Source organism: Chinchilla lanigera, unplaced genomic scaffold (genome assembly GCF_000276665.1).
Source record: "Chinchilla lanigera isolate Chin_1 unplaced genomic scaffold, ChiLan1.0 scaffold00008, whole genome shotgun sequence".
NCBI lineage: Eukaryota > Metazoa > Chordata > Mammalia > Rodentia > Chinchillidae > Chinchilla > Chinchilla lanigera.
The window spans coordinates 12,004,257-12,020,398 of NW_004955409.1; the positions used below are offsets into that span (position 1 = coordinate 12,004,257).

Here is a 16,142-nt window from a genome sequence, read left to right on the forward strand (position 1 = left end):
AAAAGAAGTCAGTTTACTGTGGCTAATGAAACTGTTCTTATTAAATCTAAATAGTAGCCCCTCCCCCACCACCGAAAAGGGGGCAGGATAAGCTGAAGACGTAGCTCAGCCATGCAGCACATGCCTGGGATGCACAGGCCCTGTGTTCCATCCCCCGCCCCACAAAGAAAAAGAAGTGAGGCGACTTTCCAGGTTACTTAGATCAAAACATGACTTTTCCAAGTTTAAGCAGAGGCTGGGATTTGAGTTTCCATAGCAATTGTAAATTTTTTAATATCCAAGTTAAAAATCACAAATGATTCATCACTGCCTGAGCACCTACACTGTAGGAGACACAACCTGGCAGCTCAAGATATAAAGCCTCAGAGAGGCGGTGGGGCCTTGGGCACGGTGCTGAGCACTGAGACACAGCCTGGGCAAAGCCCCGCCCCCAGTCAGCCTGGAACACGGGGGGTGTGAACCCCCTATCACTGTCACCAGGGCAGCTGTCCCAAGGTACAAAGATGCTGCCGCCCCTCTGCCCATAGAGTTTCTAACCCAGTAGTGGGCGGGATCCACCATCAGCATTTGAAAACCCTGCCAGGATGTTTCTAAGGCTGAGCCTTAGTTTACTGGGATAAGGACTGACCCCCCAATCTTTGAAAACTGCAAAATAAGTACCTCTCCTGGACTTCTCATGGAGTTGGGCTGTATGAGTAGAACATAAATGTATAGAAAGACGGTCCCTTTATGCTGAATTTTTTTTAAAAGAAAGAACAACAAAAAATACCATACTACCTGGAATTTTTTAAAAGGGCAAGAGCCACGTGAACAAGCCTTCACATGCAAAGTTGTACATTTTTACCCAATAGCCCTCTAGGTATAGAGGTGGGAAGGTTGACCTGTGACAGGAGTGACTCTTAGTGAATCGCAGGAATCTCAGGGCAGTGCATACGGGAGGAGAGCTTCGCACCCTGACTCCTGAGAGGCGCCACTAATATTTCTCTCTATTCTTTCCCAAGACAAGTGACAGGCAGTCCCCACAGTCACCCTTGATGTCCCCAGGCAGTTGTAAAATAGGACTATTCAAGGCCTGTGCTACTTTCCAGGCCTTACTTTCTCTTTGAGTCACACCAGTGCCCCAAGAGTCTACAGACCCGGTAGAGTGAGTCCAAGATAAGGGCTGTGAGGACAGGGAGCAGCAGCAGAGCTAAGCTCAGGGGCACACACAGCGCCCCCTCTGGACTCAGAATCAGAGGAAAAAGAAGGGCTACCTTGAGCAATGCAAAGAAAACAGAGCAGGGAAGGAAAATATGAACAAGGACAAGAGCAACTGTAACTGTCAGTTCACACAGCACGTCTCCTCTGTAAACTGTGGCCCAAGTCCAGAGATGCCCGCCTAGAAGCCCAGCATTTGACCCGGTCCTGCTTGCTCATTAGTGCAAATTGCAGTTTCCCACTTTTCGATAATTGTCTGGTGAAGGCTTGGTAAACACGACCTGCACGGCTGGAAGTCTAGCCGTTACCTGTTTAAACAGTAGAATAAAGGGAAGAGTGGAAACTCATTTGCTTTTATTATAGTAAAGCTTGCAAAGCCTGAGTCAATATAATTTCAGGCTCTGCTTTATAGTACCTGGAGGTATGATGATAGTTTTAGTCTTTGTTTTAAATGCTTATAATGTATTGTTAAACAACTTTGAATAACATCTAGTAAACTTTCAGAGTTTTTTTGAGGGGGCGTATTTTGGGGGCATTTTGGAACAGGGTCTCATTATGTAGTCCAGGCTGGCCTTGAACTCATGGCAATCCTGAACTCAGGCTTCCCAAGTGCTGGGATTACAGGTGTGCGCCACCATGGCTAACTCAGCATTCTTTACAAAAGTATGAGGCCATACATTAAATGTCTTTTTATTATCTTTTTTATATAACATTTTGAGATTATAGTTTTAAGGATAAAGCTTTAATTAACCCCAGTGGAGTCTTTGGGCCTCCATATCAACCTCCCGGGGCATGTGCCTCTAGCGAGAACAAAAACAGCTAAGTAGGTCAACACAGCCTTTCACTGCACTGCCCGCCTGCGTGACACTCACAGAGAACATTCGAGGGTAGTGTTTGGAAACTGTGTGAACAACAGAATAACTCTTTTGACATGGCGTGTTGCATGGCATTAATATTTATCTCCTCCGTAGTTTAAAAAGGGATTGCTTCATTCATAATAAAACGCGAGAAATACGGTGTTCATCCCTAAACATCGTAACCACAGCAGGAATTACCAGTTGCAGAACTATATCCTCCATGTCTCTTAAAATGAAAAAAATACTCCTTTTTCATTCCTAAGAGAAATATACTCTAACTATGAGAAAAATGCAGTCTGTCCTACCTGTCTATCAACTGTAGAATGAGTATATTTACAGCTCACAGGAGTTCTGTCATTTCCCTATCAGATGAGCTTGATGTGATGTTTGTCATCAGGCCTGCCGGCCACTCAGGCCTTTGGCTGTATGTGCATATGTTGTTTACAGAATCCAAAAGCCTGGAACAGGATGGTGCTCAAAAACATAGCTGCCTCAGGGAAATTCTCCAGCGACCGGACAATTAAGGAATATGCCCGGGACATCTGGAACATGGAACCTTCGGATCTAAAGATTTCCCTGTCCAAAGAATCTAGCAATGGGGTCAGCAAAGCCAATGGAATGGAACTGTAAACTGTCCCTAGAAAACGGAGCTTCCTATTGAACTTGAACATTTTTACAACATTCATTGATTTTGTGTGTGTGTTTTGTCAGCTGATACTAGTTAAGTATGTCTGGGAACAGGAAAGTATATGACTATATTTAGGGCTAAAAATAAAGTGTCAATTACAAGGACTGCATGATGCCAAAACTTATTACTTGATAACAGATCAGTAGCCTACTAGGACTCTCCCTAAAACTAATCAGAAAGCTAGAAAACTGGGGCTGGGGATTTAGCTCAGTGGCACAGTGCCTGCCTAGCAAGCTCAATGTCGTGAGTTCGATTCCCGGTACTGGAAGAAAAAAACAAACAAAAAAAAAACAACTAAAAGAAAGCTAGAAAACTGCCCAGAACTTTTTAATGCCATTAAATGAACGAAACTAAAATAGAAATTCTTTAACTACGTTGAAACACATTTCTCACAGTGCTGTCTAAGTCAAACCAAAGACCACTACTGTCTTGGCCCATTTAGGCTTCTATAACAAAGAGTCATAAACTGGATAACTTATAAACAAAAAAAAATTTTATTTCCCACAGTTCTGGAGATAAAAAGTCCAAGATCAGGGACCTGGCAGATTCAGTGACCAGTGAGAAACAGGGCTGGTTAACGGATGGGGCCTTCTCACTGTGTCCTCCCCAGGGGAGAGGTACTCTGGGCTTATTTCACTAATCCTGTTCATGAGAGTCCAGCCCTCGGGACCCCCCCCCCCAAAACTATCACATTGGTGAGTAGTCTCAGCATAGGAATTTGGGGGCAGACACAGACACGAAGCCATAGCAACCAACTCATTCCCAGAATGTTTGTTGACCATATATTTTAGATAGTATCCAAAATTTACCAAGTTCTGATTCTCCACATTCCACACCACCCAGCATCCACGCATTCCTTCTTAAAATGACCCGTGGCTTGTGGAAGAAGCATGCAGGCCTTTTGCTCCTCTAAGCAGCCTTGTTCAGTGTTGCATCAAGAAAGTACCTCACAGATCTTCATCTGAAGACTTTTGCTGCTGCTCTCAGACCTCATGCCCACTGCTTGCTCAGGAAATCTCTGCAAAAAAAGGACCCGGATCAGCTGCCGTGTCCTCTTCCTCCTGGACTCAGTAAACCAAAGCAGCCCAAGTTGCCTTTCCAGGACAACAATCATTTAGCAAAGAAGTTCTTACCTCAAGACTGGTACAAACATGGGGCTTTCATAAAGATAGTTGTGTTGAAAGCCAGGAGGAAAGATAACCATCTTGACCCTCTCTTTATGCCTGTAGGCAGCATATGCAATTTCATAGAGCTGTAAGAGACAGAAAAGCAGAAACTCAAGGCTGGCAGTTTCATAGGCCATGGGTCTGCTACAGTTTTCCTAAAAGACACAGAAACAACCAACGTGGAGAGCTTGTCTCATTAAGTCAGAGACATGGGACTCTCCAGACCCCTCCCAAGACAGCCTGTCCCGCTAGGAGACAGGATACTAGAGTTACTTCAGAATACTGACAAATGCTCATCCTTCTGCTGCCTTTCTCTGGCTGCAAAGGGACAAGGCATGATATGGGCCACTCTAGTACAGGTTTGTCTAACGGGCAAAACCATGCACATTTGTAGAGCCCACACAGAGCTTCCCACAACAGCCTGGGAGCGTCTCTCCACTTGGACCAGGTGAGTGGCTGAGTAATCCCTAAAACACTCCTTTGAGCTTAGGAGGCAGATGATACGCAATTTGTAAACCAGGTTATTTAGGGGCATAGAGATCCCCTTATAGTATCAGAGATCTTCTCTTAAGCACTAATTCAGCAGGATGGAAAAAAAAAAAAAAGTAAAATAAGTATTGTGTGTTTCCGTCAATCCTAAATTCTTAGTTTACCTTTTTTGCATCTTCCACAGGCACTGTTCTGTCATCCTCTCCGTGTACAATGAGGAGGGGCGAAGACAGGAATTTAACACTAGGGACAAGTGGGAGAAAAGCATTCAGTTCAGAAACTGTACCGTGAGATTTAACTTACAGTTTTAGCAAAACATGAGGCTTGCCTAAAACACAAGAAATCTCTTTCTTTCCTTCCAAGGAATGACAATTTTATACATAGACAACTTCACATAATAACTTCTTCTCCAGTCTACTTTCCCTCTCTTCTATTTGTGCATACAGTGCCATCAAGTATTTAATTGATTTAATTTACTTTAAGAGGCATTTGGAAATTTTGAAGAATACTTGGAACATTGAATTTGCATAGTGTACCTTATTTAAAAAAAATAAGACCTGAACTTTTCCTTATTTCATCTTGTTTTGTAAAACCTGAAATATTTTAAATAAAAGGCAAAAAAAGGCCAGGCATAGTGGCACAGCCCTGTAATCACAGCACTCTGGGAGGCTGAGGCAGGAGGATCACAAGCTCGAGCCCAGCCTGGGTAACTCAAGTGACTTAGTAAGTCCCTGTCTCAAAATAAGAGATAAAAAAAGGGCTTAGTGATGTAGCTCAGTGCAAAGGTCCTGCATTCAAAAAGGCTGAAAAACAAAATAACTCAAACCGCCCAAAGAACAAAAATGAACCCAGAACCAAGGAGACCTTTTTGTGGTAACTTATTTTTCCCCATTGCAAGCAGAAGATGGACATGCAATTACCAGGTTTCTTTAGCTTCTGGTCGGGCTCCTAGTTTGGTAATTTAAAAAGGCTATGGCACAGAGAATGACATCTTTCTCTCCAGTGACTTTCTCCAGCAATACTTTCTCCATACTTCCTTGTGCTTCTAAACCCTGATAACCAGCAATCCCTGCCACAGTAACGCAGTGTTATGCCGACAGTGTTAGATTTCCTTGAGGGTTTCACTGACAGCTGCCTATTTGGAAGCATTCTTCAGATCTGTGCCTGTGAGAGGCCAGCTTGCCAAATGCTGGCCCCTGGATTTGCTGTTGGATTAGTAGACTGCCTATTAAGTGGGCTTGGGTTACATAGGGAATTTGGCCTAGAAGTCAAGGATCCTTTTAGGATTACTGGACTACACTATGGGCCGTAAATAGATAACTCTCTTTATGACTCCTGAAAGAAGGCTGGATTTATAAAGATATAAGAAAAATAGAAATACTGGATTGATTAGATATAAGGAAAATAGAAATACTAAACATTTGTATAAACTATATCCCAAAACCTACTGCCCATCTAAGTATGCCAAAGTGATATCCTAGCATAGTATATTTTAGTAATTCTGATTTCTCATCTAGAAAGTTACATGGTAGTTAACCTTAGATTCCTACAGAATAATAACAGACAGCTCTTCATCATTAGCTTACTTTTCATCATTAGCGAAGACCATTCTGTCTTCTTTTAGGGAATCTATAAGCGTACGTACACATCTTGGAAACTTCCGGCAAATCTATTTTTAAAGAAGAAAAAGAAAACTATTAATAGCCCACAGCTGTGTTATTCGTTGTCTCTCACTGTGAACCATACTAACATAGACAGCGGTGATTGTCTAAATATAAAAAGCTCAAAATTCTTGCAATTTTAAAATGTAATTCATGCCATTTAGAGAATGTAGAAGAAAAAAAAACAGGAACAAAGAAACAAGTCACACACACACACACACACACACACACACACACACAGAAACAAGTCACACATTTTTCTACCACCCTAGAGAATCACGGGTAACACTTGGCTTTTACTTCCTGTCTTGTTCTAACACACAAAGTGCATCACAAACCTTTATTTCTCTCTGCTCATAAAGAAGCAGGGATGTGTAAAATCTAAGAATCGTTCTTACTATCAACATAATTAACCAGTAGGAAAAAAATCCTCTGATTTGTCAAAAGTTGTAGTAAAAGTAGGCGATACCTAGATAATCTGCTTGGGAAGATTGGAACAGTAGCAACTATTGAATGGGATTTAATATAACAATGCTTTAAAAGATACATTAGGTTTGGACAATGACCACAGGGCCTCAGATGTATCTACCCATAGTGAATTTCTTCTGTAGCAGCAAGGTCCAGTAAATGGAAGGGTTTTTTTTGTTTTGTTTTTGGTTTTTTGTTGTTGTTGTTTTTTTTCTCCGGTACCGGGAACAGAACTCACAACCTTGCGCTTGCCAGGCAGGCGCTTTGCCGCTGAGCTAAATCTCCAGCCCCCAGTAAATGGAAGGTTATTCAAATCTGCTTTTTGGATATTTTGAGTAAGTGCATAAGTAAATTAGTTCACATGCCCTAAAAAACCCATTTCAACTGAAAGGAGGCGTGAAGGACTGAAACCCTAGGCAGCTGGCTCCTTCACACCTCTGCACGCCACCTCCACTCCGCGCCCCACACCCCCTCGCTTCTGTCCGTCTCCACTCTCCCCACCCAAGCCACCTTCAGCCCGTGTTTGGATGCCACCAGCCACCCCAAGCGGCTCCCTGTGTCCACCCGGACGTCCTATAATCCCTTTCCTACAGGGACAGAAGAGGGACTGTCTTATCCTACAAACCGGATCTTCACACTTCACTTAGCATTGTCCAAAGACACTTCGATTAAATCAAACATGGTGTCGCCTTGGCCCTGGGGGCTCCGCAGAATCTAGTGGCTGCCTCATCCCCTGTCGCTAAGCTCCTTCCCAGCCACTTTCAGGCTTCAGGCTTCGCTGCCTCTGCTTCTGCAAGATGCAAAGTTTGATCTCACTGCAAGGCACTCACCTTTTCTTTTCTCTTGGCCTAAGGCCTCTGAATTTTGCCAAGGTAGCTGGCTTCTTATGATGCGAATCTCAGCCCAGGGGATATTTCTTCAGAGATTTTTCCTAAGCAGCTATTAACCCCTAGCTTCTACCATTCGACCACTCTCCATCACATTATTTTATTGCTTTTGCAGCACTACTGGGTATTTTCTTATTGTATCTTTCTGTCTGTTTCATTAGAGGAGAAATCAGAAATTTCATTTTCTCCCCAGGACCTAGAAAAGGTTTCAGTGTGTGATAGGCACTCAATAAATATCTGCTAAAGATGGGATGGTGCTAGTGTGTAAACATCCCTGATGTACACTTCTAGCCGTTATCTGTGAACTTCATCTTTGTGTGCCTCAGCTTCAGATTTTATGTTTTAAAACAGATTGGCAAAGAGGAAGGACCAGCAAAGAATTATATATACTCCTTCACCGTACTGAGAGGCTGGGCTGAGGGGCGCCATGATGTAGTAAAAGGCGTATCACCAAGAAAAGGAAATGCAGGCAAAACTGATAGGTTGGAGCTGATAATCAGAAACTTCAACCATATCATTTTTTAAAAAGAAAAATCTTAAACATTTGCCCCTCGGCTACAATAATGTCGTTTGTTATCCTCTCCCAAGATGAACTGTGGTGATCTAGAGCATAGTGACTTTCTAATATAATGATGTTTTTGAGCAATTTTGTTTCTGGCTTAAAAAAAGTAATCCCTACCCTTCCGTAAGCGAATGGACACAGTCAGGGAGGCGAGCGGCTGCAGGTACGGACTCCTGCCTCGCTGCTCCGGTGCAGGTTCGCTGCTCCCATAACCTCCTCGGTTTCCTGAGATTTGTGCAGCCTGCGCTCTTTTGTGTTCTTACAGCAGATGATGTTTAGTCAGGTGCAGGCTGAGAACTAAACACTGCCTCTCCTCGTTCTTCTCCCCCTTCTGCATGCTAAGGACTAGATTTTTTTTTTCTTTTTTTGGTTTATTTTTTCTTTGCTTTGGTTTCTGATTTCCTCCCTCTTCAGGGTTTCATCACCAATTCTGAAGGGGGAAGAAGAAAGACTCAAGTCCACCTCCTCCGCGATTGCTCATTCCCTACCAGCCAGGGCCGCCCTTGGAGACAGAAAGGTCACGTCATCCCCTCTGTCCTCATGGCAACCGCCTCCTAATTGGTCTTGCTACTTTCCTCTCTCTTGCCTAATGCTACCAGATACATGTTCTTAAAACACCACCCAAGCACAAATCTGCTACCATAAAGCTTTGGGGATGCCGTGCCATCTACTAAAAACAACTGCTAGCTTCCAGCAAGCCTGTCTGCACCTGGCCACCATCTTTCATTCCAAGGCTGCCGCACTGCAGCTACTGCCTGGACTCAGATGGCCTTTCCTCTCCTCGTGAGGCGTGCAGTTCCACAACCGTTCCACAACCTCTAAGCCTCATCTCGAACTAGAAGCAAGGATGCCACCACAGCGTGAGATGCTGGGAGGACGTGGTGGGGTCACAAGAGGGAAAAGTGGAAAAGTGTTCGTGGAAGCTCTGCACTGACTCTCCGGTGTTTTATAGTACACCCTCCTCCCCCTCCCGGTCTTGCCTCACATTTCTCTGCTCCTCCGTTTCCTCATTATTTTTCCTTCCTTGCAAGAAAGGAGATCCTATCTTAGATCCTGTCTCTCTGGAAGATCTTTGCCGACCACACCTGGATGCAAGGAATTGAGACTCCTTAATTCCTTCTATCCTGTAATTACTACCCTGGATCCTCCCTACTTTGTTATTAATCTATTCTACAACAACAAGAGTGGAAGATGGGAAGGACCATTTGCTAGGTGCTTATGAGCAGCAGGAAACTTCACATGCATTACCTTACCCTGTACATTAGGTATCATCAGTCCCATTATCAAAAACTAATGGGAAAACCCAGGGAAGGTAAACATCTTACAAAAGTCATACAGGGTCAGTGGCAGAAGCCGGATTGGAGCCCAAACTTGTCTGGCTCTACATGCTTGTTACCATGTCATGTGAGTGACAAAACAGGTTCCAAGGTGAAATCTCCGTTGCCACTTTATGGTCCCATTTATGTCCTCTCTCTCCAATTAATCAGAAAGCTTCTTGAGATTGAGGACCCAGACCTTGCACTCCCTGCATCTGTCTCACCCTACTGACACTCTCTTAGTCAACTATAATGGTCAGCATCTGGCACCTCACTGAGAAGAGACATACCCACTGAGTGTTTACTCTGTGCTAGGCATTACTGTAGATGCTCTGTGGATACCGACTCGTAATTACCACAACCATTGTGCATAGATGTTTCTTACCTCAGTTTACAATTGAAGCCATTAGAGCATTAAATGTTATTAGTCCACAGTCACACAGCTGTGGAGTGACAACCCTGGAAATCAAACCTGGGCACACAGCAGAGGAGGATTCTTGAAGATTGTGCAGTACTGTAGTTCCGGGGCACTGTAATACCCACAGTGCTGTAGTACTGCAGTACTGTCGGACCTGCAGGACGGTTGTACTTCTAGATCACGGACAACCTACTGAACCGCAGACAGTCCCTGCACTAGGATGGTCTGACTTATGATTTTTGGACTATGATGCTAGGAAAGAGATATTCATTCAGTAAAAACCTTATTTTGAATTTGAATTTTCCTGGGTTAGTGATATGCTGTGTGGTCTTCTCTGAAAGTGCTGGGCAGCCACGGACAGAGAATAATGGAGACTCTATAGTAGGACATTTTCAGGTTAAGATGGGTTGGTTTATGAGTATAGAACTTCATCATAAATCAATGAGCATCTGTAAAGTTTATGGCATTATTAGCCAGGCATAGTGGTGTGCACCTGTAGTCCCAGCTACTCGGGAGGCTGAGGTGGGAGGATCGCTTGAGTCCAGGAGTTCTGGGCTGCAGTGCGCTGTGCCGATCGGGTGTCCGCACTAAGTTCGGCATCAATATGGTGACCTCCCGGGAGCGGGGGACCACCAGGTTGCCTAAGGAGGGGTGAACCGGCCCAGGTCGGAAACGGAGCAGGTCAAAACTCCCGTGCTGATCAGTAGTGGGATCGAGCCTGTGAATAGCCACTGCACTCCAGCCTGGGCAATATAGTGAGACCCTCATCCCAAAAATTTTAAGGGGAGAGATTTACCTCTTCTAATAATAGAGGTACTGTTACAGACTAACTCTTTTGCCAAAAACAACTATCAAAACTGAATGAAATATTTAAATAAAGAAAACAACCTCCTTTGAAGGTGTCAGACAGCTACCAAGGCAGTGAGAAGTCTAGATCCCAGCGAGCAAGGAAGACCAGAGAGGTGAACCTGGGGGTCTTAATGCCATCTTTCTCCTGAGAAACAGCTGTGGAGCCAAAAGGAAGCAAGGAAGTAGAGGCAAAGGGACCCAGAACACATGACCCAAATAGAGCAGAACCTAGTAAGGAAGTAGATTTGAACCTAACTATATCATAATTACACTGAATATAAATAGGCTACTACAACTAATAGACAAAGTCTATGACCCTTAAAAAGAAATTAAAACCCCACAATATGGTATTTATAAGACATATTTGAAAAGGTTGAGACTCAGAGAATAAAAAAAACCCACATAAACACTAAAGAAAATAAAGACATACTAATACTGGGTAATGTTGAATTTAAATCAAGAAACTATTAATCACAAGAGAAAGGGAGCATTTCATGATGAAAAAATGATTAATTTACTTGGAAGATTCAAAACCTACATCATTATATTCATAGATACATGGACCTAATAATCTAACCTCAAAAAAAAACTAAAACAAAACCTGACAGAACTAAAATAGAAATAAACAACTCCACGGTCATAGCAATACTCTTCTGGAATAACTTGGAAGCAGTACAAAACTCAGTATAGATGCAGAAGATCTGAACAGCATGATTATAACCCTGAGCCATTTGACATAAATAGAATACCACAGCAAAACAGTGAATATGTTCTTTTTAAGAATGTGGAAAATTCACCAAAATTACCATATGTTGAGGCATAGCACACGTTAAATGTCAAAAGATTGAAATAATACAATGTATATTTTTAGATCACAGTAGAATTAAGGTAGAAATCAAAAACAAATATAATAATAAAATCTCCACATGTACAGGAGTTTTGAGATGCAGTTCTCAATGGCCTATGTCATCAAAGAAGAAAACAATAATAGTACAAAATATGTTGACCCAAATGATAAAACACATTTCAAAACTTGGATGTAGCAGCAGTATGGCTTAGGTAGAATATATCCTCATGCATATAATAGAGGTGGAGAAATACTGAGTATAAGTTATTAGATGATCAATAAGTACCATCTCAAAACACTGTCAAGGAACACATTCAAGAAAAATACAGGAAGGGAATAATATCCTTGATCTTAGAAAGCTGAGAGGTAACAGGAAAGGGAATAATAAAGGGAAATCTAAAAATTAATAAAATAGAAATCATGCAGTAAAGATAGAAAACACAAAGTTGGTTATTGGAAAAGTCTATTAAAGTTAGCTCCTGCTGTGAGTGCTGGCTGCTAAAGGGGCACAGTACTTCTTTCCTTGACATTGGCTGACAGAAGCCACTCTTCCTGGAAGCTTATACCAGCCTCCCACCCTCCCCTCTACTCCTACTCCAGGAGAGCAGAAGCGACAGCCCCTTCCGAGCCCAGTGCCCCACCTGGATGGCTAGGTCACCAAAGCTTGTCTCTGCCTGAGGTCACACCCATGTCTTGCTCTTTCCAGTCCCTATGCTACTATCTTCCTTCCCCTCAGCTTTTTCCCTCACACATATCTCCTCAGTAACCACACAATCCTCATCCCTGCCTTGGGCTTTGCATCCAGGAGAATTCAGCCTGAAGCTAAAACTAGAGAACCCTACATAACAAACACACATAAACAGAAGTAAATGGTAATACAGTGTTCACAAACTACAAGGCTCAATATTAGGAAGGTGTGAATCCTCCCCCCAGCTGATGTATAGATCCAGTGCAATCCCAAAGTCACAGGGATTTTCTTTGTAGAAATCGACAAGAACATCCAAAACTGTACATGAAAATGCAAAGGATCAAGGATAGCCACAGAGGCCAGGTGTGGTGGTGCACACCTGTAATCCCAGCACTCAGGAGGCTGAGGCAGGAGGATCGCCACAAGTTCAAGACCAGCCTGGACTACAGAGTGAGACCCTGTCTCAAACAAACAAACAAACAAACAAACAAATAAATAAATGACAACAAGAACAACAAAAAGAATAGCCCCAGCACTCTTGAGTAAGAACAAAGCTGGAAAACTTATACAGCAAATATCAAGACCTATTATAAAGCTAAATCAATTAAAAGGTGACAGTACAGCAGGAGTGTGTGTGTGTGTGTGTGTGTGTGTGTGTGTGTGTGGTGTGTGTACAAACTGGAATTGCTGAGTGGTGGGGAAGCTCCTTTTAATAAGTGAGCAACACTGGGCCAACCGGATCTGTAGTGCCATACAAAAATCCAAACCTGTGAATGGTAGCTGACAAGGTCAAAAGTAAAATAGAGTTTCTAGAAGATAATATAGAAAAGTATCTTCCTAATATTTGAGTAAGCAGAGTTTTTTTTAAAATATAGGACACAAAATATTCATTATAAAGAAATATATTAATAAACTGCTCCATGTTATATTTAGGAACAGTTTCTTTATCCTGATATACCATTAAGAGCAAAAAGACAAAACACAATACTGGCGTGTAGATGCAATGCAAATACTTTTCTAATGACTTACATCCAAACTGATAAAAGACATGAGCAAGTATTTCACAAGAGGTCAATTAGATGAGGGCAAGGATGTGATGCACCTGGAATCCTCATGCTCGGTTGGGAAAGCAAGTGGGAAAGTCCCTTTGAAAAACTACTTGGCTGCCTACCAGGGCTCAACAGATGCATCACTTATACCTCAACTGTGCCCCTCCCAGGGCACAAGCCACTGAAATTTTTGCCCGTGTTCGTAGAATGTGGATTCAAGAACATTCACAACAAAATTCTTAGTTGCCCCAAGCTGAAAGGGACGCAAGTATCCATAACAGCAGACTAGATCAGTTAATTGTGGTATGATCATGTAATGAAATACTACCAGGCCAGGGATAAAGCTCAATGGCACAGTGCCTGCCTGGTAAGCACAAGGTCCTGAGTGTGATTCCTGGTACAGAAAGAAAGGAAAGGAAAGGAAAGGAAAGGAAAGGAAAGGAAAGGAAAGGAAAGGAAAGGAAAGGAGGAAAGAAAGAAAGAAAGAAAGAAAAGAAAGAAAGAAAGAAAGAAAGAAAGAAAGAAAGAAAGAAAGAAAGAAAGAAAAAGAAAAAAGGAAAGAAAGAAAGAAAGAAAGAAGGAAGGAAAGAAAGAAAGAAAGAAAGAAAGAAAGAAAGAAAGAAAGAAAGAAAGAAAGAAAGAAAGAAAAAAGAAAAGAAAAGAAAGAAGAAGGAAGGAAGAAGGGAAGGAGGGAGGGGGAGAAGGGAAAGAAGGAGTATTACCATATGTAGTCATGAAAATGACCCATTGTCAAGCATAAAATCCCAAAAATGTAGGATTAAAAAATAGAACACACTGTATAATTATATTTACATATAAAGTTCAAACACAGACAAAACTATATTCTTTAGAAATTCACACGCAGGTAACAACACTGTGAAGAAGTACATTGATGAGACAACCACAGAAGCCTAAGGGCTACCTCTGAGCATCAAGGGTTCTATAAAATGAGGGTTAGAAAACGGGGAAGTGAAACACAGAAGACTTCCCGGGTGCTGGTGTCGCTGATTTCATGACATAGGTGACAATTACATAGGGATTCAGTTTATAAGGATTTCTTAAACCCTATGCTTTTGTATTTCACTGAATTGCAAAACTAATTTTTTAAAAAACTAAATGAAAAAGATTGCACTGAATTCTTTCACCTACCCAAAATTTAATGATTTTGTTCGTTATTAATTAAATATAATACATGTTCAATTACTGATGATAGTACAAATATTCAATTGCCTAGAGCCAATTGAAAATGTTGCATTCATTACATCTTAAAGTATTCAATATTCAGTTGAGTAACTTAAGTGTCTTCAATTATAGAGGAGATTCTTGTACTACAACAAGTTTTAAGTAGTAATGGCATTTTCAAGATTTGTGATTCTGTGAACTGGCTAGCTCAGAAAGTAGTGAGCTACCTTCTCCTGAAAATAGTTCATTTCAGAAAGTTCTGTGCTACCTACAGTACAGAAATTCAGAAAGCAAACAGGTTAAAATACCTCCGCAATCCTTTGGAGCATCAAATAACAACTTTAAAATTGAGGCCCTTCACCCTCTAAAGCTCCTTCTCCTTCTCTCTCTCTTTCACACACACACACACACATAGGTCTGCTACCATTTATATGGGACAAAACTATAAAATTAATAATACACTTCAGATTTTTAAAACTACAGCTTGTGGCCCAATTCTTTGTACTTATTTTCTTGGGAAGTGTGTGTTCTCTGTGTGGAAGACTATGTGATGCATTTAGCAGCTTCCTTGAATTCCTAGAAATTTTCATGTTATAAATCATGAAACATATATGGCTGACATTCATGGGTCTAAAAATGATGAATGGAAGTCGACTTTCACTTTAAATATGAGCTGGTTGTGGTGGTACACGCCTGTAATCCCAGCACTTGGGAAGCTGAGGCAGAAGGATCCTTGTGAGTTTGAGGCCAACCTGGGCTACAAAGTGAGCTCAAGGCCAGCCTGAACTGCAAATTAGACCCTGTCTCAAAAAAGATCAGAAAAGGATAAATCACTTTAAATATGAATGACAGTAAGTAATAAACCTAAGGTAATTCAAGCTTAAAAATTATAAAAGGTCAGAAGTACAACCAATGAGAAAACAAAACAGGGAAAAAAGGTTTTTGCTTGTTCTTAATAAGCCATTTAATCTGTTAAAAGAAAATCTAAAAGCCATTGTGTCCCCTTCCACTCTAACGGGTTAATGAATTTTGACACAAGTTAGAATAACTTAGGAACATATAAAACTAGCCATGGAAAGGAAGAAAGGTAACAGATACAGATGTGAAGAAATGGCCTTGAGGAACCGGAGGCTCACCCGTAACAAGGGATAGTTGATACTCGCAACCCAGATGTTGGAAAATGCACCTTCCAACATAATGGCATCAACTGGACATCCTTGAAAATAATAACAAAAATACAAGACATTAGCAACTAAAAGCCCAGACAGTTGCAGCTGCATTTTCCCTCAAAGCAGTTAAACTGAAAGCAACGGTGGTGGTTGACAGGATTAGGAACTAAACAGAACCTGGACACGGTGGTGCATGCCTGTAATCCCAGTACAGTGGGAGGCTGAGGCAAGTTTGAGCCCAGCTTGGGCAATTTAGACCCACTCTCAAAATAATAAAAAGGGCTGGGAGTGTAGCTCAGTGAAAAGGCCCTGGGTTTGAGCCTCTTACCGCAAAAAAAGAAACAGAGAAGTGAGGCAGGGAGGGGGGAGGAGAGGAGAAGAGGGGAGGGAAGGGGAAGGGAGGGGAGGAGCCAGAAGGAGAGGAAGGGAGGAAAGGGGAGGGGAGGAGACAGAATCTTTCTTTAGTATTCTCCCAGAACCAAAAGGACAGGAATTAGAGTTCACGATCTGGCAAAGGGGAGGCCTCCAGAACATTTCTCGGCCTCTTGGCTGTGAGGTCAAAAGACTACACATTAGTAACAGTGTGCTAGAAATAAGCCAGTTAAGGAGTCTGAAGCCCAGCTTCAAATCAACTCAATCTCCGCTTGGA

At 42.1% G+C, this 16,142-nt stretch overlaps 2 protein-coding genes across 3 annotated transcripts in view; one reads left to right on the forward strand and one right to left on the reverse strand.

The window, feature by feature from the left end:
- The window catches only part of Pygl (phosphorylase, glycogen, liver), a 36,991-nt gene extending 34,145 nt beyond the window's left edge, over positions 1-2,846 (forward strand). Inside the window, exon 20 of the mRNA XM_005376795.2 lies at positions 2,502-2,846. Within this exon, the coding sequence (XP_005376852.1) occupies positions 2,502-2,684 (183 nt within the window). The 3' untranslated portion in view covers positions 2,685-2,846. The remainder of the gene's footprint in view (positions 1-2,501) is intronic.
- A 368-nt stretch (positions 2,847-3,214) lies between these two features.
- The window catches only part of Abhd12b (abhydrolase domain containing 12B), a 29,529-nt gene continuing 16,601 nt past the window's right edge, over positions 3,215-16,142 (reverse strand). For both annotated transcript variants that reach the window (XM_005376804.2, XM_005376806.2), the window contains exons 9-13: positions 15,461-15,540; positions 5,984-6,066; positions 4,562-4,640; positions 3,876-3,994; positions 3,215-3,760 (exon numbers count right to left, since the gene is read on the reverse strand). In XM_005376804.2, coding sequence (XP_005376861.1) covers positions 3,733-3,760; positions 3,876-3,994; positions 4,562-4,640; positions 5,984-6,066; positions 15,461-15,540 — 389 coding nt within the window. In that variant the 3' untranslated portion in view covers positions 3,215-3,732. The remainder of the gene's footprint in view (positions 3,761-3,875; positions 3,995-4,561; positions 4,641-5,983; positions 6,067-15,460; positions 15,541-16,142) is intronic.